The sequence below is a fragment of the Tachysurus vachellii genome, chromosome 10, assembly GCF_030014155.1.
Source record: "Tachysurus vachellii isolate PV-2020 chromosome 10, HZAU_Pvac_v1, whole genome shotgun sequence".
NCBI lineage: Eukaryota > Metazoa > Chordata > Actinopteri > Siluriformes > Bagridae > Tachysurus > Tachysurus vachellii.
The window spans coordinates 10912372-10934333 of record NC_083469.1 but is presented as its reverse complement, the minus strand read 5'-3'; the positions used below and the strand labels follow the sequence as shown (position 1 = coordinate 10934333).

The following is a 21962-nucleotide window of genomic DNA, read 5'->3' as shown; positions in this document are numbered from 1 at the left end:
TGAAGTTCAACAGTCTGCCGCAGGGAAAAGTTGGAATGGATTACTGTGGATTAATTCTGTTATTTTCTTGAACGGAAAACTTTATTTAAACGGAGAACTTTACACATTACACATAAGATTCCATACCTGTATATCTTGAGTGACAGGTGTCTTGTCCAATGATCGGTAAGTTTCCATTCAAAAACGATACACTACCGTTTCTGGGTTGTCTGACTTGTCGTTGTGTTTTCGGATTTGTTGTTAATGTGTTTTCTGATTTGTTAATGTGTTTTCTGATTTGTTCATTTGTTTTCTGATTTGTTAATGTGTTTTCTGATTTGTTCATTTGTTTTCTGATTTGTTAATGTGTTTTGGGATTTGTTAATGTGTTTTGGGATTTGTTAATTTGTTTTGGGATTTGTTAATTTGTTTTGGGATTTGTTAATGTGTTTTGGGATTTGTTAATTTGTTTTGGGATTTGTTAATTTGTTTTCGGATTTGTTAATGTGTTTTCGGATTTATTAATGTGTTTTGCGTGCACAATAGTGCCGTCGTGCCGCAAAGAAACAGTTTTCTAAAGACTCATTTACAGTACTTAATAAACAAAGCTGTTCAAATGCTTTTGCATTCTCTATTTTCATGACTGCTTTTTTTTAAACTACCCTGGGAAAGTCATTTATTAATTAAGGCTAAAAAATGTAGTCAGATGCGGATACTTTAGACTATTAATTATATATATTTTAATTACAATTGATTAATTAATCATATAAATTAAATATATAACAACAATAAGATTATTATTATTATTATTATTATTATTATTATTATTATTATTCCAAGTTTGAATTAAACAAATTTTAAAACATTTGAATTAATGTTATTCGGTAATAAAGTGCTGAATAAAATATTGGAATTCATTATTGTTATCCATATTCACTCTGGTGATGCCTAACACCCTCTATTTTATATAATGAAAAAGATTTGGGTCTCATGTCAACAGAAACAAACTTATAGCAGGGTCACCAAATATGATAAGGCCCTATTACAGGTTATCAGAATCCGTTTCCACCCTCTATTACACACCAAATTGAATTGAATGTTCTCCAAATTCACTCTGATGATGCCTAACACCCTCTATATTATATAATGAAAAAGATTTGGGTCTCATGTCAACAGAAACAAACTTATACACACGTGGACAAAATTGTTAGTACCCTTCGGTCAATGAAAGAAAAACTCACAATGGTCACAGAAAAACTTTAATCTGACAAAAGTAATAATAAATAAAAATTCTATGAATGAGGAAAACATTTGACTATTCTAAAGTGGCCTTCTATGAGCCCTGAACTCAATCCTATTGAGCATCTTTGGAAGGAGCTGAAACATGCCGTCTGGAAAAGACGGAAACAACTGGAGCAGTTTGCTCATGAGGAGTGGGCCAAAATACCTTCTGAGAGGTGCAGAAGTCTCATTGACAGTTACAGGAATCGTCTGATTGCAGTGATTGCCTCAAAAGGTTGTGCAACAAAATATTAAGTTAGGGGTACCATCATTTTTGCCTAGGTCTGTTCCATGAGTTTATTTTTTTAAATAATTCCGTTGAAGCATGGTTGAAAAGCAATGTTTGAATTTCACTGGTTAACATTCATAGAATTTTTATTTATTATTACTTTTGTCAGATTAAAGTTTTTTTCTGTGACCATTGTGAGTTTTTCTTTCATTGACCGAAGGGTACCAACAATTTTGTCCACGTGTGTATAAGTTTGTTTCTGTTGACATGAGACCCAAATCTTTTTCATTATATAAAATAGAGGGTGTTAGGCATCACCAGAGTGAATATGGAGAACAATAACAAATTCCAGTATTTTACTCAGCGCTTTATTACCGAATAACATTAATTCAAATGTATTCAAATTTGGAATAATAATAATCTTATTGTTGTTATATATTTAATTTATATAAGTAATTAATCAATTGTAATTAATATATAGAATTAATAGTCTAAAGTATCCACATCTGACTACATTTTTTAGCCTTAATTAATAAATGACTTACCCAGGGTAGTTTAAAAAAAAGCAGTCATGAAAATAGAGAATGCAAAAGCAATTGAACAGCTTTGTTTATTAAGTACTGTAAATGAGTCTTTAGTTCTTGGCGCATGCAACTGTTTCTTTGCAGCACGACGGCACTGTTGTGCACGCGCGTTCAAGGTAACGTGCACGGCGCTTGGCGCGTTCTCGCAACAAAGATTTGCATTTACGCTGTTTGCGTAGCGAACTTCTCTGGACGACCTATTTTAAGCTGCATTTTAGCAACAGCGCCCTCTATGGTCACAGATGGGTCACAGATTTCGGTGTAACACCGGCTCTTCTGTGAGTCAGATCATTTGACTCATTGAAACTTTTGGCTCCATAATTTCTTGTTGTTTTTCTCATGAAATCTTAGTCTGCCTTCCCATTAACGAAATAATTTTAGTAACAAGCAACGTTTCATTTATCCTGGATGAACAGCTACGTTTCATAGGATTTTTTGATACAAGATAATACATGTTAAAAAAGCTTCATAATCGCGAGTCGACTCTTAACGGCTCTTCTTTCTTCTGTAAGAACCGAGTCAAGGAGCCGACTCTTTAGCGCGCGGTACAGCTTGAATGTTGAACGCATCTGACGTCACCGATGTGATCCGTTAAAACGGGTTGGCGGAAATTTTTGAAAACAGCAAAAGGCGAAACTGGACATATTTTTGAGGTATTTTGTTACAAAGCGTGCTGATAAAACAATAAAAGCACATTTAATCGTTTTATGCAGAATATTACGAACTAGTAGATCGTTTAAGCAGTTAATTAACGTTAGTTAAGGTTCCTGTGTGTACTCTTGCTGTTTACTAGCGCTAGCATAGTTAGCTACTTTCAAAACTTTCTCATGCAGATGAATAACCTGCATTTTAAAAACGAGTTTTTCTTTCTGTGTTAGTATCGTACACATTTAATTAAGCTAGATGTGTCCTCATGTGCTAGCTGGACGACTTGGTTAGTCCCGTATATGGAGGTGTAATGAGACAAAGCAGCTGGGTTAAAAGCTAATATTTCAGCAGAATAGTTCATCTGTGGGCCAGTGCGGTTATAGAATATCCTCTTTACACGTATTAAAGACAAGAAAAGATCAATTTACTGTACATGATGCTTTGTTTTTTAATAAAATTGTCACTGGTCTTGATTTAACTGTTTTATAGTGTTATGGTAGGGTTTCTAGCCTAGATGACAATACATGATGCGATGTGGTATGGAAAATTGTAAACTCTTGTACTGGTAAGAGAAATGTGAGGCTTATTATATTATTTAATTTCTAAATAATTAAATACACTGTTTATATTCTGATCAAAAAGACTGCTCTGTTGTAGCAAAATGTTATTTTCTTACTTTTACATGTTGTGAGTTCATAAATATATGCTTAAAGTCAACATGAGCCGAAGACCAAGCAGCAGATATTCTGAGATGCCAATGCGCGTGACAGACAGCAGGATGAGTATGGCGAATGCCACTCCACAGAGGTATACGTTTTATATATATATATATATATAATATAATAATTTTTTTTTCACTTACTTACATTGCAACATCCAAGTGGTGGGTAACAGCTGACAGACTATAAAAGCTATATATATACTTATTCTTTTGACAGCAACAATGTATTTGGCAAGCTGAACATCCCAAAGCCTCAGTCTAGCACCTCAGAGAGGAGGACCAGCTTTTTTGGGAAGTAAGTATGGTGGTTAAACTTTGAATGCCTCTGTAATTGAATAAATTCCATAATATATTTGCAATTGAACTCATTGGACAATTGCTGTGGTATAAGAGGAATAACATGGTCCCATGTGTCATGTTATAAGAAAATAATCAACTCGAGGATGACAAAAGTAAATGCTTTGTGTCGGGCCGGACCACATCACCCTATTGTGTTTTATTCCTAACAAATGCCTAATAATTCCAAAGCCAGATTTTTATAATCATTTATAAATGCATGGTAAGTATTTTATATTTATCAGTTGTTATTTTTTGTTGTTAATTTCCCCCACATTTTCAGTCAGTGTGACACGTCTCAAACGGTGACAATGTCTCATTCTTAATTATCCACAGAGGAGCTGGTACAGGGGCAGGTGGGCAGAGAAACAGCATGTTTGGGGCTTATGGAGGTCCAGAGAAGATGAAGGACCCCCGACCGCTTCATGACAAAGCCTTTGTTCAGCAGTGTATCAAGCAGCTTTGTGAGGTTTGTCATTTTAATACTGTACCTTCTTCATTCTAATAGTGTCCATTATTGGGCCATTATCTCTAAATATTAATGTTAAATATTATTATTATCTAAATATTAATATAGACAAACTCTATTTTTCTCTTTGCAGTTCCTTGGAGATAACGGATTCCCGGCTACAATCACGGTTAAATCTCTCCAGTCACCTTCCACCAAAGAGTTCCTGAAGATCTTTGAGTTTATCTACAGTTTGTTGGACCCCACCTTTCAGATGCCCACAACCAAGGTTGAAGAGGAAATCCCTAGGATGTTGAGAGATTTGGGGTAGATTAAAAATTTGTGATTTCAAAATGATGGCCAACATAATGTTCCCCTAAGGGTTAATCTTTTGTAGAGACAATTTTGCTCTTATTAGTTTATTATTTATTACCATTAGAATTTCTTTAACATTTGCATTTGAATAATTGGTGCTTTTCAGGTACCCATTTCCACTATCAAAAAGCTCCATGTACTCCATCGGGGCTCCACATACGTGGCCTCAGGCTCTGGGCGCACTCATCTGGCTCATTGACACAGTTAGGGTAAGTGAATGGATCTTTTCCAGCCGAATAAGCTGGGAAAAGAAATTCAGGAGCCAGTTACATGTATTATACCCATTAACAACATAATTTTAAAGAACAAGAGTTTATGCAGAAGGGATGACTTTTTTCATACATGTAATTAAAATGGCGTACTTGACATCCAGTTAAAGGAGATATTTATAATGGTAAAATAATGTCTAAGTTTTCAGAATGAGTGTGTTCTCTGCCAGAGGATACAAACTATTGTAACTTGTTGCAGAGCTTTAACAGTATGAAAGGTCAGGACATGCTGTTTGGAGATTTCTCAGATGGCTTCACTGAGCTGGAGGATGGAATGGAGTACAACAAGGTACCATAATGTCTCTCTAAATAAAAATTTTAACTTCTAGGGATTCTGTACAGCAGTCCAGTTTCGAAGTACTAAAATAAAACAGAACTTAAATAATATCGCATTAAATAAATGTTAGTGTAAATTATTCAAATCTGTTTTTGAGTTGTGTATAATGCATTTCTGGACTGTGTTTCCAGCTCTTTTTAGAATACTGCTCTAAGACTTACAATAAGTTTATGCAAGGAGCAGATACCTTTGAGGATGAGGACACAGACTACCTCAGTCATCTGAGTAAGTCGGACCTACAAACTTATTTAACAGTATGACATAAGTTATGATTTATTTTGAAGTAAACAGCATATCAGAAAAGTGTCAAATGCTTTCCAACAGAGAGGCTGTATAATGTTGATGAGGCTCTACTGGATTCACAACTGGAGAAACATAGACTGTTGATGTCTGAGGTGGAAAGGCTTGAGAAAGAAAGTCATACTGTAAGTCTACACATTTATTTAATTTGATGCATGGATTCAAACCAGTGTTGCATATTTGCTCATACAACTGTTTCGTGTGCTTGCAGGATCGGTTAATGGGACAAAGGACTGAGAAACTTAAGTTACAGACTGACCTACAAAAGCTGCAGAGCTACCGTACTCACATGGAGTCTTTTAAAACCCACCAGCAAAATAAGGCTACAGCACTGTCTGATGAGCTGGAGGCTGCAAGTATGTCATATTATGTAGAATCTGAACCACTGTACAAAAAAACTTTGAAAGTCTTGATGTTTTTTATAGTTTTATTTAATGTTGTGAAACATTATATACGTAATAGCTATAGCAGCTATTAGCAGGGGTCCACTAAACATAAAGGATTAAATTTACCTCTTGGTACAAAGCACTGACACTGGAGACTCATTCTAAATGCTAAATAAACGTCTCCTCAAAGAATGCCTAACTATATCAACAATAATACAAATGTTTTTGTCAACATTTTTTTTTTAATTAAGGCTTAGAAGATGTGGAGTGTCTGCCATAAAAGTCCATATGAATGAGTTAATAGAAGCAGATATAAATGTTATAAATCTGATTTGAATTTCAGCTGGCAGTTTTACAGTTATACAAAATTAGCTTCAGACCAATCATATATATTAAAAATCCCTGTATATTTAATACATATTTAAAAAAACAGTCATGGGAGGTTTATAACAACATGCCAACCATATTTGCTATATCTTCAGAGATTTTTATGCAACATTTTGAGTAAGTGTGGCACTAAGAATATGAAATGACTGGTTCACAATTGACTATGTGTATATCATTGTTCTCATTTGCACATTCTCTGTGTGCAACAAGCCCAAGTTCTCACCCAGCAAAGACTGTTGCATGTGAAAAATAAATAAATTTCTGTGATGTAGCCAGTCCCATAATCTTAGAGACACTGAAATTCTGTAGAAGCTTTTTGTTTATTACAAAAAGATATCAATGTCTGTGTATGTAGATCTTCAACTAGAGAGTCTAAAGAGGGAGCAGGCTAGGCTCCAGCACATTCTGGAGAATCAGAAGTTCACTCCAGCCGATATTGAGCGCATCAACAGAGAAAGGAATGAGCTACAGCAGAATGTGAACACCCTGAGCCGCAGTCTTGAGGAGGCCCAGCAACTGGCCTGGAATGAGGAAATCACCTTGGCCAAAACTAAGGAGAGGGTGGGTAGTATATTGTTTATCAATACACACTGCTATAACCTGAATAATAAGAGCTAATAGTTTTATGCCAAAATATACTTAACGTTTCTTCACTTTGTCAAACGTTTAGCAATGTACACAATATGGCCATAAGTATGTGGACACCTGAACACACATGTTTGTTTGTTAAACATCGTGCAGGCCACTCGAGTTCTACTCCAACCTTGGCAAACCATGTCTCCATGGACCTTACTGTGTGCACAGGAGCGTTCATGTTGGAATAGTTTCAGATCTCTTGGTTTCAGTGAAAAGAAAGTTGTAATGCTAAAGCATAAAAAGACATTCTAGATAATTGTTTGCTTTTGTCTTTGTGGCAACAATTTGAGGAAGACCCACTTTGGTGTGGTGGCCAGATATCCACATACTTTTGGCCCTATAGTATAAAAGGAGCAGGTATGGCCAAGTATCGAAAAAGATACTGCCTAAATTAAGAATCCTATTTTTTGATGAGAAACTATATTATATTCTTTATTTAGAGACAAGGAAACCACTATTCCTACTGTTTTGTATTTTAATGGTTACATATGTTTCTGTAGGCTGAGGTAAAGTTGGCAGAGTACCACAAACTGGCACGAATGCTAAAGCTCATCCCCCAGTCTGCTGAGAATGCTTGTGGCCATGACTTTGAGATCAAAACAGTCAGCGACTATGGCCCAAGCACTGCCACACAAATCAGGACTCAGATACAGGTATAGTCGAACTCACCACTACGGCTAATCCCCACTCAAGTAATCATAACATTCTTTTTAATGTTGTTTACAAATAACTCCTTCTAGAATCCTCTTAAAAACATGCTGGTGGATGTAGAGGAGGAGTTCAGCAATATGACTAATATGAAGCTGAGCCTTGAAGAGACAGTGGAACAGGTATGGTTAAGGTGTTATTGTGTTCTCATATATTTAATCATCTCACTAGGTTTTTGTGTTATACAAATATTTGAATTTGTTTAGACCCATGAACGGACCTGAAAGCTGCTGCTAACGGTATAAATCATGCTAGCTGAGTATTATTCTTGTCTTCTTACTCATTACTTAGATAAAGTCCAACATTTCTGAGAAGTTAAATGACATGAAGCAGCTAAAGGAGCAGATTCGCAGACTGGATGAGCAGATGGAACGTGATATGCAGGTACCTGTCATCTAAGCTAGAAAAGTGTTCTTCTTCCAAATCAAAGATTTATGATTTGCTTGCAATGAATTAGATGATGATTGATTTATTAACAAGGTGGTTAATTACTTACACTTTTATTCTCTTATGATTGTAACAAAATTAAAGGTTTGGCTCAATGATAGGTTGAGAAAAGTTATGAAAGTAATGCTTGAATAAAAAATGAATGTAGGGAAAAGACAAGACACAATATATGTGTGTATATAGAGTATCACTTAAAATTTGTGAACCCTTTAGAAATTTCTATATTTCTGCATATATATATGTCCCAAAATTCGACAAAGTAAACCCAACCAAAGAAATCAGACAAATATATTATACTTTTTGTAATTTTGTAACTTTTTTTATTCAGGAAAATGTTCCAATATTTTATATCGGTGATAGGAAAAAGTATGTGAACCTCTAGGATCCGTATTTAATTTCAAGGGCATATTAGAGTCCATCTGATTTCAGTCAGGGGGCACGGTGGCTTAGTGGTTAGCACGTTTGCCTCACACCTCCAGGGTCGGGGTTCGATTCCCGCCTCCACCTTGTGTGTGTGGAGTTTGCATGTTCTCCCCGTGCCTCGGGGGTTTCCTCCGGGTACTCTGGTTTCTATATTTTTCTATATTCTATATTTTTCCTCCCCCGGTCCAAAGACATGCATGGTAGGTTGATTGGCATCTCTGGAAAATTGTCCGTAGTGTGTGATTGCGTGAGTGAATGGGAGTGTGTGTGTGTGCCCTGCGATGGGTTGGCACTCCGTCCAGGGTGTATCCTGCCTTGATGCCCGATGACGCCTGAGGCTCCCCGTGACCCGAGGTAGTTCGGATAAGCGGTAGAAGATGAATGAATGAATGAATGATTTCAGTCAATGGGATGACAATTTTATTCAAAGAACAAGAGATCAAAGTCTGGTGTTTTATGTGTTTGTGGATCATGGCAAAAACAAGGAAGATTTCTGAGGACTTCAGAAAAAGAGTTATTGTTGCTCATCGGGCTGGAAAAGGTTATAAAATCATCTCTAAAGAGTTTGAACTCCACAAATCTATTGTCGGACATGTTCTGTACATATGGAGGAAATTAAACACAATTGGTTCACTCCTCCAGAAGTGTTCAACCAACAAAGGTCACACAAAAGCAAGACTTGTAATGGATTGTTGGGTCAGAAAAGAACTCTTTTATAAGTTCTAAGCAACCAATAGTTTCTTTTACTTTGCTTATGTTAATGTTCATCAGTCTGCCATCAGGTGAACACTGAACAACCTTGGTGTGCAAGGCAGAGTTGCAAGGAGAAAGCCACTACTCTCCAAAAAGAACATTGCTGCCCATTAAGTTGGCTAAAGATCATGTGGGCAGGCCAGAGGACTATTGGAAAAGAAAATTTGTGGAGGAATGAGACAAATAAAACATTTTGGTTTAAATGAGAAGCACTAGTTTTTGGAGAAAGGAAAACCATGAATTTCAGCATAATAACCTTATACCTTCTGTGAAACATGGTGGTGGTGGTAGTATCATGCCTTGGGCCTGTATTGCTACATCTGGTCCATGAAATGAATCTTAAAAAAAAAAATGGGTCATACACCAAGACAACGATCACAAGCACCCAAGTCTGTCTACCACAACAGGTACTGAAACCAAAGGTTCACATACTTTTTTGCAAGTCAAAGTATGTAATGCTTAATCATTTTTCTCAATAATTAAATGAAGTAGCATTATATTTTTGACTCATTTGTTTGATTGCATTCTCTTTGTTTACTTTTAAGACTTGTGTAAGAAACGTGATATTTTGGGTCACATTGGTGCAGAAATATTGGAATTTAGGGTTCACATACGTTTAATTGGCACTGTATATAATGAAGCTAATTAACCATTAAACTCATGTTTAAATAGGATATGGCTCTTGATGAAGAAAAGTGGTCAGCGGATGTGGATTCTGCTGAAAGTCACAAGAAGCTTCTAGAAAAGAAAGTCATGGATGGACACGAGGTGGCTGAAGAGCAGCTAAAAGCAGCTCAACAACAGTGAGAGAACATGCATAAACTTGTTTCATCACCATAAAATTATGATGTTTATTTTTTCTGACTAAAAGGGATACAATATGATCGTTGTTACATGCTTTCCTCTATTAGGTACCATCTTGTTCTTCAGGAAACCAAAGAAGAAAGTCGCATGGTGGCAAACAATCTGACAAATGTTATCAGTGCTGCAGTCAGCCACTTGGCTATAGTTGAGGTAAGAGTAAAAAATGTTTGTTCTATGTAGTCAGTTACCTTAGAATTTGTTAGCATGATCCTAAGGAAATACATGCACGTGTGCGTGAGTATGTGAGATGATCAGACAATGGGAAGATAATGCTTTAGGTAATATTTAACTATATTTTTGTATAATATGAGAATGTTTATGTATTGTAATTTTCAGAAACACTGTGGCGACCAAGTTAAAAAGATGGATAAGATGAATGAAATTATCCGTGAAGACCAAGCAGATCTTCAGCAGCTGAAGGAAATGGTTGAAAATTTTGTTGCTAGAGCAAATGGCCTTCAATAACTGAATTGGAAACAAATTTGTAAATAGTTTTGTATTAATAGTTTGTGTTATTGTTAAAGGAAAATATTGTATGTTTGCCTTGAAAAACAGTGTATGTATTTCTTTTTTTTAAATACAATGTCCTCTGTTAAAAATAAAATAAACATGTTGCTCTAATTATTAGAATATTTAAAAATGTGAATGAATTACTATTTTTCTGGATAGCTAAAAGGTAAGGTATTAAAGTTATTAGTTATGTGTCATTATGGACTGAACATAAAGCTTATTAATTCATACAACTCAAAGATTGTTGTCTGTTAACTAAACCCTAGGAGATCAATTGTTACCACATATTATGAATGTTTGGAAGGTTCTTGGAATATTGTTTATTAGAATTATTAATGTTCTTCAGTAATGCTGAGCAATTCAAAATCTGCTGAATGATAACAAATCAGCTGTATTATTTTTATTTATATGGAATTACAGAAGAGAAACTAGAAAATACGTATAGTACAATTTAGAGTCAAATCATTATTTAATACTTAATTTGAATCAATTTAAAGCCTGAGCAGTCAAAATAGTTTTGTTCAATCATTCCTCTTTAGTAACTGTTTTATTCTGGTCAGGGTGTTTTTCGAGAGCCTATCCCAGGAACTCTGGCTGTGAGGCCAGAATACACTATGAATGGGACACCAGTGCATTGCAGGCAACCATGCACACCTACAAACGGTTTCGAAACAGGGATGCTCAAGCTGTAAGATTAATCAAACTTTAAACCTCTGGTAAAACTCATTTCCCCCACATACATTACATTCTCACCAGGGTGTAACAGGATGGATGCCGTTTCAAGACTACTTATGCATCCTTTATACACAGTCTGATGTGACCGTGTTTTAACCCAGGTGAACATTTAATACATTTATGTGGAGGGAAAAATGTGTTTTACTCGATGTTTGCAGATGAAATCTTTATTAGAATTTTTTATTTGGTTTTTATAACAAATCAGTTAATACCTAAAACACGTTTGTGAAATATATGTAAAGAATAAAATATCTTTACTGTCATTGTACTAAAATTGAGTTGCAACTTCTTGAGTCTAGACTGGTAAGAACTTCTGGAACAAAACGTGAAAACACCTTATGGACTTTTATTTTAAAATGAACGTCAATCAGAAATATATGAACCGTGATTCTCTATTCATTTACTCGATTCTTTTCTGAATATACTCTGAACTTTGAAGACAAATGTAACTCGTGTAATACAAAATGCCACAGAAGAACAGACATGGCAGATGAGTCCTGTTTGTAAAAAAAATAAACTACATAAAGCTTGCAAATTCCAAAGTCGATACACGTATCGAATCGTGCAGCAGGGAGTCGGTTCAGAGTTTGATTCATTATGAACAAAATCTTCGACCGTCGGATTGAAGAATCGTTTCGGGATCCGAATCTCAGCGCTTGACACGCCTCTTATCTTCCTCATTTTGGAAACGGGACCCGATTAACTAAAAGTGATGAGCTCTGGCTGTAATTGTGACTTTTAGATAGACTTGTAAACATGGCTGTATAGTTCTGTAAGACTTCCAGAGAGGTGTGTGTGAGCTATCTGTCTCTCTACGGCGGTTGGTTAAATCTGTGACGTAGCTAACTAGCTTAGCTTAGCTTAGGTCAAACGTTTGAGCCTTTTTTTGGCGGTGTTATGAAAAACAAACAAGGAAACGTTTTATTTCTTTTTTAATCGACCGTATGTCTTTAATGCCAAACGGGTTTAGTTTTTACAGAGATGTCAACCGAGTGAATCCTTTTAAAAGCTTGGATATGAAACTTTTTGGCTAGGTCGCTAACGCTAGCAAACCAAGCAGCAGGTAGCAAATCTGAGCAAAAAAAACTTTGTTTGGCTCGAGACGGTAGTTTTGCAGTCGCGTTTAGTTCATCATTAGCTAGCTGGGTTGGTTTGGTGGATCATGTGCTGTTTTCTCGCGTTTTTCATCAAGTAAACGGCTGTCGATAAAATGTCATTGGAAGATTTTGAGCGGCATTTCGCGTCTCTTTCGGACTCGGGCTGCGAGTCAGTGAGCGGCGCTCCGGCTCCAAGCTTGTTCAGCGGCGAGGAAGAGAAGCTGCACTACATCCCTATTAGGGTCCTGGGCAAAGGGGCTTTTGGGGAAGCCACCTTGTACCGACGAACAGAGGTAGGCATTCACATCTATCTATCTATCTATCTATCTATCTATCTATCTATCTATCTATCTACCTACCTACCTACCATAAACTCCCCTTATGTCTTGCATTTTCGTCTGCTAGATTTTTCTTTCTAAAAGATTTCAGCTCTGCTTGAATAGACTTCATTTATTTTGAGGCATTGGGAATGTTGACCTCCGCACACCGTCTTTTCTGTTTTCTCACACAAGTTACAAATACCAAAGAGAGAACAAGAAGAAGCACTCAGTCTTTATCACAAACGTGTTGTGTAAATTCAAGCTTTTAAAGACCTGTTTTTTACAGGTATAATTAGAGGAACAACTTTTCTGAGATTTTCCTGTATTATTTTATAGAATTTGTCACGTCTGGATAAACAGTTAAGCTTTTTGATGACTAGTCCAGTACTATACAGTACTGAGTAATGTAATGTTTTAAAATTGAGATGCCTCAAGTTTATGACAGAGCAGCTGATTGCTGATTTTCTGCTCAGGCATCATTGCTCTAAAAACACAATGCATCTTGTAATCTAGGATATTGTCTTTGTTGAAGTCGATAGGTTTGAGTGAAATTTTATACAGTCGAGAAAAGACTCTTGGTCAGCTTTTGTGTTCTCCAAATTTACTATTTCTCTAAGCCGCTGTCATGTTTGTTTGAGATTCAGCATAGGTGTGTGTGGCACACTATCTATAGGCTGTTACATAAATCAGTGTTGCACATCAACATCACTTTGTCTCTCCCTTTCTCAGGATAATTCCTTGGTGGTTTGGAAGGAGGTTGAGCTGACCGGTCTCTCGGATAAAAAGCGCAGAGATGTCATGAATGAAATCAGCATCCTGTCCATTCTCCAGCATAACAACATCATAGCATATTACAACCACTTCACTGACAAGAACACCCTGCTGATTGAGCTGGAATACTGCAATGGTCAGAAAGTGTTTTTGTATTGCAGTCGTGTTTCGCTGTTAAAGACTTCTAAAACATAAAATCTAGAGTTTGGAAAACAACATTATGCATCTTTTTTGCAGGTGGAAATCTGTATGACAAAATTAACCAACAGAAGGGGCAACTCTTTACACAGGAGGTCCTATTTTAAAACACTTCCTATTGGAACATGTTTATAAATAGTTAACTTTATCTTATTGTGACATTGTACTTTTAATTATTTTTCCAGGTTGTTATATGGTATCTGTTTCAAATTGCATCAGCTGTGGTGCATATTCATAAAGCTGGTGTTCTGCATAGGTATTTATTTATCTGACTTATTTATTTATCTGACATTTGTCATCTGTGTCTGGTAAACATTTGCTACTTTTTAGCAGATGTTAGATTTTATAATTCTTGTTCGAATTTTGTTTTGATAGTAACATGTATGCTGTTTCTTCAACTTTTTAAAGGGACATAAAAACATTAAATATCTTCCTCACCAAGACAAACTTAATAAAGTTAGGAGATTATGGTTTGGCCAAAAAGCTGGATTCAGAATACTCAATGGCAGAGACAGTAAGTAAATTCAGATACAGTAATTGATTTTATTCATCTTTTCTTTTGAATCTAATCAAAATATTTCTAATCTAATGCCTCCGTTTATCTGTGTGCTTCAGGCATTGGTTCAGTTAATTTGGCTCTCTTTCACTCTGCAGAAAACTGCTATATCTTATAGTCTAATTTGTGCTCCAGTGTGTAGGCACTCCATACTACATGTCACCGGAGCTTTGTCAAGGGGTCAAGTACAACTTTAAATCAGACATCTGGGCCATGGGCTGTGTATTGTTTGAGCTTCTGACTCTCACCAGGACATTTGATGCAACGGTATGTATCTAAAGCAGCTGTGTCTTTTAAGCTGATTTGTAGTTTGTTATTAATATGTGCATTTTGTTGTTTGGCCTTCATTGCTTATTGCCCATTTCAATCTCTAGAATCCTCTAAACCTGTGTGTGAAGATCGTCCAGGGCAACTTTACAATGGAAATGAACTCCGATGTTTATTCCAAAGACCTCATCCAGATAGTCTACGCATGCTTAGATCAGGTGAGCTAAATGTCACTGCTTTTTTTGTTGTTTTTTAATGAATATCTGCAGTCAGTATTTTGTGTGGGGAACCTTGACTGATTACTAATAGTTACAAATAATGTGGTTTGGACAATCTGCAGCACAAAATAATACAAATGGACAAGCAAACAAAAAAATGTACACTAAGTCCACAATAATGAGTGCACGCTTGTGGTTTAGGATCCAGAGAAGAGACCTACTGCTGATCAGATTCTTGACCTGCCCATCATTTCCTGTGATAAACAGTGAGTAATGTGGTTCATACAGAATGACAATGGTAAAAATGACTGGTATTTAATTACTTTGCGTGTGTGTATGTATGTGTGCAAAAATGTATACAAAAGAAAACTTAAAACAAAAATTTTTTTTTGAAGGCATTGTTTCTTCATTGAATTTTTTTACATGTGCATCAGAATTTTGCACAGTATTGTATGTCATACAGATGATTCATGAAGCAGTTTAACTCGATGCAGTAATGACAAACAAATTCACTTTGGCCTTTATTTAGTTTTGTAAAACCTAAGGTTTTACTTTCAGGGTCAAAGCACAAAACAAAGTTTTGTTTTCAGGACTGAAATATATTTTAAGTAATGTTGTAAGCAAGTAGCTCGAAAATAAAACATTTTCAATGCTTGCAGGAAGTTGGAGACACGTGTGGCTGCACTAAATTCAGCCACAAAGAAGCCCAGGTATGTGTAACAGATTATCAACATCGTTTCAAATATAGTCTGCATTTCCAAGTTTGGGATTTACTCTGTACATTTCCTTTTTGCCAGGTTGAGCACAGTATCAGACACCCCAGTTGCTGTAGTAACCACCCGTTCCAGAGAGGTGTATTTCTGGGGTGGAGGGAAGTTTACCCCTCAGAAACTGGACGTGTTTAAGGGCGGTACTAGTGCACAGCAAGTGTGTGCAGGGGAGACACATTTTGCCGTGGTTACTGTGGAGAAAGAGATTTACACTTGGGCTGTAAGAAACTATTATCATTAACATTCTGCACGTTCATGTAATAATCTTGTTTTATCTTGTATGTTACGCATAAAAAACATGCTGAATAATTCAGATAAAGTAGATATCTCCAGTATTTGGAAATTTAGTTACATTTTATTGATTGTTAATGTTGTTTGGAAGGAGCATTTCATTACCATTACAAATAAACTTGCGGTAAAAACTGAAAGCCTTTTTTGGTAAAATGTTTAACCTAATCTTGCAGTAAAAAGCAGCTTAATTTTTTAAGTTAGAACTATTTTGAAATTCAGGACCCTTTCCACTTCCTACTAAGAATAGGTTTGTGTCCTTTGTGTTGCCTTCATCATGTAAATGTACAGAGTGTGCAAGGTGGTGCTAAAATGGTGGGTCAGCTTGGGCATGGGGATCAGGCCTCATATCGACAACCTCGCAAGGTGGAACGTCTACAGGGAAAAGCCATCAGGCAGGTGTCTTGTGGGGTAGACTTTACTGCCTGTGTGACTGGTAAGTAAATATTAAAGCAAATGTAGCATTCAAATTACCTCAATATAAACAACCAAATGCATGTTTAGGTTTATAAATGTATTTCTTTGATCTTTTCTTACAGATGAGGACCAAATGTATATGTTTGGCTCAGACTATTACGGCTGTATAGGTGTGGAGAATGAAATGGGTATGGAAGTTCTTGAGCCGGTTTTTCTGGAGTTCTTTCAGGAACGTCCAGTGAGACAAGTATCCTGTGGAGACAACCATGTGGTAGTGCTCACTCACAGTGGACACATTTACTCCTGGGGCTGTGGAGAACATGGTAAGTGTTAGACATGTTCAGAAAAACACAAGAGGATTGCAGTATTGGTTTTAAAGTCATTTTTTTTAACGAGAGAGATGTTCTTCTTGACAGGTAGACTTGGAATAGACTGTGAAGATGACTTTGCTTCTCCTATGCTAGTAAGTATATAGTATGTTTCCATAAGCCTTCCAGGCATTTCTGGTAAACATTTACATTGCATACATGTAATCTGTTCTGAGCTCTTTTATGGTGCATTACGGTAATTGTACAGTTAAACACAGGTACACATGTCTATCACATGGGTGTTTGTATAATGTGCACTTCAAAGAGGTTTAAGTAAATATTTAATTTCATCTGTTATAAATGTCATTTATTTATGTTTTTTTAGTTTTAGGTATTTTCTGTAATCCACTTTACTAATTTTTCTACATCATATGTGCATTTTGCAGGTGGAAGTTCCAAAGGGGGCCTGTATAGACTCAGTGTGCTGTGGCAGTGATGGAACCTTTTTCCTTACAGAGTCTGGAAAAGTCTTGGCCTGTGGAAACAACGAGTTTAACAAGCTAGGTCTTAATCAAGGCATTACTGGAATCAAGAACCACTCTAAGAAGGTATGGCCCATGTGAAGATTTCGCACTGTTGAGGCAATTTCTTGTCTGCCCCATCTGAATTTTTTGAACTTTCAGAATGTCTAAGATCATTTAAATCTCTATTAATTAGGTTTTTCAGGACATACCATACACAACAACTCTGACTTTAGTGAAGCTGCTTGCCCACTTTAAGATCCAAATCATTGCCCCTGGGAAGACCCATACAGCAGCAATTGATGGTAAAGCATTTATGCTCTTGTTACTTTACACTGAAAATGAAATCACTAATCAATTTTTATACAGGATAAAATTCTTTATAATTCTTTAAAAATTAAATTCTTTGCAACTGAATATCTATTATTCAGTGTCCATGTTCTGGTCTATGTATCTGTAGAACGGGGGCGCCTGATGACATTTGGTTGCAATAAATACGGTCAGCTTGGTGTAAGGGACTTTAAGAAACATCAAGGTGTTCAACTGCTTTTGGGACAGTTTGGGGGAAAATTTGTCTCCAAAGTGTCCTGTGGAGATGGCTTCACAATTGCTGCCACAGAGGGTAAGCAAAGAGAATGTCACTGGAAAGAGGAAGTATACTAAAAATAAGTGAAGGTGCATAGAGTATTGACAACTATTATATTTCCCTTTCAGATAATCAAATCTTTGCCTGGGGAAATGCAGGAAATGGACGTTTAGGTATGCCTGCTGATCGAGGATTTGGCTCTGAGGTTTGCCCCGCTCTTCCTCGTCCCATATTTGGTTCCCTACATCACGTGCCTGACTTGTCTTGCAGGGGTTGGCACACAATCATTATCATGGGTAAATAACTTATTTCCTTACTTTTAATTCAATTGTTTGAATATCATGTATGTTTACACATAAATAAAATTTCCCATCCACTTTTTACTCTTTTCACAGAAAAGCTGCTTAACTCCAAAACAATACGTTCAAACAGTAGTGGACTGTCCATTGGAAGTGGTAAATAAATGTATTTGTTATATTATTAGTCATTATTAATTGATTTCATAATTGAATTAATCTGTAGTCTGTTGTTGTTTTGAGTGTGTTCCCCAGAATTCTGCTTTATCTATGTTATCATTAGGGATTGGTCAGAGCTCCAGCTCCTCTTTGGACTTGGAAATTGAGCCTGTGTCAGACTCTGAGCTGCGAGAGGGCATTATGGGAGGCACTGTGGAGGTTGACCTTGAGGAGAGAGGTCCTGAGACGCCATCAATGGTATTAATGGAGTGCAAGACAAATGAGAGTTCTTGCCCATCTTGGCTCCGCAAGGTATGGACCTCAACAAGTGCTTCTTTAAAACAGACCGTCTCCCATAAGTGTCCTAGTATTCACCTTCATTCTTCTGTCTTCAGGAGCTGCAGGATGCTGAATTCATTCCCCTGCCTGATGGCTCCAGAGATTCCATGTCTAATCCGCTGGCTTCATCCTTCACAGAACGTGCTACACTCCCCTATGAAGAGCTTCGAGAACTAAAGGCTGCTGCTGTAGCTGCTGCTAGTGGGAATGGCTTGATGGTAAGGGCATTAGACAAATTTACACTGGGGTTGTTTTCAGTTTGAAAATAATGTACTTTATTTTTAATCTTGTACACACTTCCTCTGTAAGCAAACAGCACGGGTAGACCATGAGGGCATAAATGGCTTGGACTCTGGAGCTGGGAAGAAAAGCAACCTGCCACAACAATGTGCACAAAAGACTTGCTGCCAAGCGAGCAGTGAGCTTGCACAGGTAGAAATTTCACACAAAACTATGCACAAAAATAGAAAACTTCATACTGCAATATTTTTAATGTCTCCACCACTAGGTGATGGAGGCCATTATATTTTCAGCTTTTCCACCTGTACAAGATTCATATTAGTGTGATATAGCAAGAATGAATATTTGAATGTAGGATTTTTATAGAATTATGATGGGGAAATAGCAAAAGAACTTATTGGATGTTTCAAGGTTTATTGTACAGAGGTGTTATTTACATGTTCTTGTTCAGGTATTTTAATAATAGCCATTGTTCCAGCAAAGTGAAATGTCTGAAGTAGCTTTTCTTCAGTAGCTCCCTTCCTGTTTTAACTATATTTCAAGGGGAGTTATTTGATATACATTCGACACTGCTGATGATGATGTCCTGCTTGCTTTATTTTTTAAAGGAATAACATTAAAACAAGACAGAAAAAATCAGATTTCTGTCATGCTTTTAAATGATTTGACCGTCTCATATTACATGCTTAGTTCACAATAAAGTGTTTTTTGTCTGTTGTAGCTTAAAGAAATGATGAAAAGGCAAGATGCAACAATACAGCTGTTACAGAAAAAGGTGAGAGGTTAATTGTTTCTATATCTGGATGACAGCCATTACCCTGAGGGCATTTTTTATTTTATTTTTTTAATAGTCACAGGTGTTGAGACTACATAAGGATTTTGGAGGTGTAGCTATTAGCCTATCTATGCTTTAAAAAGATTCATACGGATTACAGTGGGATATTGTTTTTAACATTAACTCAATCTGTATTTAAATTTCAGTACAATGACCAACTCCAAGAGAATGAGAGACTCTGGAAAGTCATTAATGACCTTAAAGAAGGATCTGATCATTGTGAGGAAAGTAACCACCATGGAGGTCTACCTGATAAAGATGATTGAGACAACACATGAAATTTATAACAACATGCAGACAAAAAGATCTTCTCTGAACTGAATCCTTAGTGAGTGAGCAGCTGACCGGAGGTGATGTTAGTCAAAAAATGTAATTTGGACTTCAGTCATCACAGCATGTGAGGAAGGACAGTGCATTACAAAATATGTTTGTTGCCTCTTGGTAGAAATCCAAGTAATATACCCTTTTTATATCATTACAAGGTTATCTTAGTTGGTTACAGAGTTCCTGCTGCTCTCTGTTTATGTGCATGTCAAGCACCAATGTATAATTTTTTTTTTATTCTTGAACCACAATATGAACAGTTTGGGTTAGGATCGCTCAAGTCATGACAAAACTTTAAACTTGTCTATTTGGATTATGGGCGCTATACGACAACACCTGCCAAGCTTTAAGCTACTTAACATGTGTTGACCTGTTAGTATGCAGTATTGATTTCTACACCAAAATGGCTTTTGGCAAAATGGCAAAATATTATTTTTTTTCACAGGAGAGATAATACATAGACATTTCCACTGGTTGTGGATTATAGGGCCTTAAAATTAGACATGCAAAAAAAAATATATATATATAGTCCCTTAATATACTTTATTTTGAAGTATTCTTGAAATCTGCAACTAATGCGACTTCATTTCAAAAATTTAATCCGTTATGCGTATATGAATGGTTTTCATATATCATCCAAGAATGTGTGATGATAAATGTACTACTGATTTTCAGGTTATGTATGCTTGTCTCCCCCTTGTGGTTGCAGAGAGATTCTTATTCCTGGATGTTCTTTAGGCAAGAGTTTCTAAATGTGGATTAATCATAGGGTGCTTCTCATTTTTTTAATCGCACCTCTTTGTTTTCCTAGTTTATTTGACAGGGCACATATTTACTATTTGATATGTCTTTGCTTGATGAAGCATCACATTAAGGCAACTTATTATTTTTCATGGGGCATAATGAATCTGCATATACCCTGCATGGAATTTTAATTGCTTTTAAGGTTTTTATTTTTGCCCATATGTTACTTGTAGTGCTTTAGATATTTGATTTTATGGGAGTGGTGGAGCATTTAAAGGTGCAATATTTTTTTTTTAACCTTACCTGTTGAAATAACCTGTTAAATTTATGTAGAATAAATAGAATAAATGTAGAATATGATAAAATAAAAACCGATGGCTTTAGCAAAACCTGTTTGGAAAACCGACTTGTTTGTGTTTGGAAGCACCTTGTGTCAGCCACCGTAGATATTTGTACATGTATTTTCTCGTTTTAGAAACCTTTTTTTTTTTATTCATTTGAGTGCATTTAAATAGTTGATGTATCTTGTTATGGTGAGGTAACAATTGTTCCTACCACTATGATGATTTACTTTTATCTTCTTCAGTTTTATTGTATTGGGCTTAGGATTTTTTTTTTTTTTTTTTGCAGTTCACCTGTTTTGTTGAAATATTTTGCTAGAAATGTTTTCAGGGTTTTGTGTGTGCAGGGTACTCTGTTACAGCCAAACCAGCCAAACCTGATACATTACATTATTTGTGTATTACTAAATTCTGTAGATAACATTTTCATCAAAATATCATGCTAAAGTGGGTGCTTTCTTAGCACAAAGAAATCTGCTTTTTTAAAGGTACAGTAAAGCCAAATATTTTTTTGTGTGTGTACATTACATAATTCTATTTTTGTATTTTTATTTTTTTTTATGTTTATTCTCTTTCCCAGCTCCATATGTTAACGATGGACAGCAAAATTGCTGACATCTGCTTTACAAACTCTAAGCTGTAGCCTATGAACCATTAAGTGCCTTAATTTCTAAAGCAGATTAATGCGACGTATGATGGTATATAATGTTTCTGCTCTCCATATTCCTTTATTTTATTGAGATTTTCATATTTCATATCAGATATATATTTAGTTCTTTTCTACATTGTTTGTCTACTGGATGTTTTGAAGTGTTTTCCATATGTAACTGCTGCATACACTTAAAGAGAATTGCATGAATTATAATAATAAAAGCACTTGAGTTTTAATAATGTGTACCTAACCACATTACACTGTACATGTTGAGTAATTGGCTCTTACGGAAAAAGTACTTGTTGAGTAATATTTAATTTTTTTTGCAGTTTTGTTTGAATTTCTTTAGTGTCATTTAA

At 36.0% G+C, this 21962-nt stretch overlaps 2 protein-coding genes across 4 annotated transcripts; both read left to right on the top strand.

Moving 5' to 3' along the window:
- Positions 1-2580: 2580 nt before the first annotated feature.
- On the top strand, positions 2581-10741 carry ndc80 (NDC80 kinetochore complex component). Of its 3 annotated transcripts, none has more exons than XM_060880059.1 (17): positions 2581-2726; positions 3435-3528; positions 3660-3737; positions 4115-4247; positions 4381-4553; positions 4708-4810; positions 5070-5159; positions 5339-5432; positions 5532-5632; positions 5719-5863; positions 6636-6841; positions 7417-7569; positions 7657-7746; positions 7916-8008; positions 9920-10050; positions 10159-10261; positions 10448-10741. In XM_060880059.1, the coding sequence occupies exons 2-17, from the start codon at positions 3440-3442 to the stop codon at positions 10574-10576; spliced, it is 1911 nt and encodes a 636-aa protein (XP_060736042.1). In that variant the 5' UTR covers positions 2581-2726; positions 3435-3439; the 3' UTR covers positions 10577-10741. The 3 variants fall into 3 exon arrangements, with proteins under 3 accessions (XP_060736042.1, XP_060736041.1, XP_060736043.1); XM_060880058.1 differs by having other exon boundaries at positions 2609-2726; positions 3414-3528; XM_060880060.1 differs by lacking the exon at positions 2581-2726 and adding an exon at positions 2759-3286.
- Positions 10742-11999: 1258 nt separating this feature from the next.
- Positions 12000-21959, top strand: LOC132852276 (serine/threonine-protein kinase Nek9). The gene is made up of 23 exons (XM_060879373.1): positions 12000-12746; positions 13503-13680; positions 13782-13837; positions 13928-13998; positions 14151-14256; positions 14434-14565; positions 14673-14783; positions 14985-15049; positions 15443-15493; positions 15581-15773; positions 16133-16277; positions 16381-16581; positions 16675-16721; positions 17013-17174; positions 17284-17392; positions 17548-17709; positions 17802-17969; positions 18069-18128; positions 18253-18440; positions 18524-18685; positions 18777-18899; positions 19429-19482; positions 19689-21959. The coding sequence occupies exons 1-23, from the start codon at positions 12567-12569 to the stop codon at positions 19806-19808; spliced, it is 2844 nt and encodes a 947-aa protein (XP_060735356.1). The 5' UTR covers positions 12000-12566; the 3' UTR covers positions 19809-21959.
- Positions 21960-21962: the final 3 nt, after the last annotated feature.

Coding starts and splice junctions, on each gene's coding strand:
- ndc80 (XM_060880058.1), top strand. CDS start 3,425: ATGCTTAAAGTCAACATGAGCCGAAGACCAAGCAGCAGATATTCTGAG. Junction 4,811..5,069: donor GGCTCATTGACACAGTTAGG/GTAAGTGAATGG, acceptor AACTTGTTGCAG/AGCTTTAACAGTATGAAAGG. Junction 6,842..7,416: donor TGGCCAAAACTAAGGAGAGG/GTGGGTAGTATA, acceptor ATGTTTCTGTAG/GCTGAGGTAAAGTTGGCAGA.
- LOC132852276 (XM_060879373.1), top strand. CDS start 12,567: ATGTCATTGGAAGATTTTGAGCGGCATTTCGCGTCTCTTTCGGACTCG. Junction 14,566..14,672: donor CCAGGACATTTGATGCAACG/GTATGTATCTAA, acceptor TTCAATCTCTAG/AATCCTCTAAACCTGTGTGT. Junction 17,710..17,801: donor CACAATTGCTGCCACAGAGG/GTAAGCAAAGAG, acceptor TTTCCCTTTCAG/ATAATCAAATCTTTGCCTGG.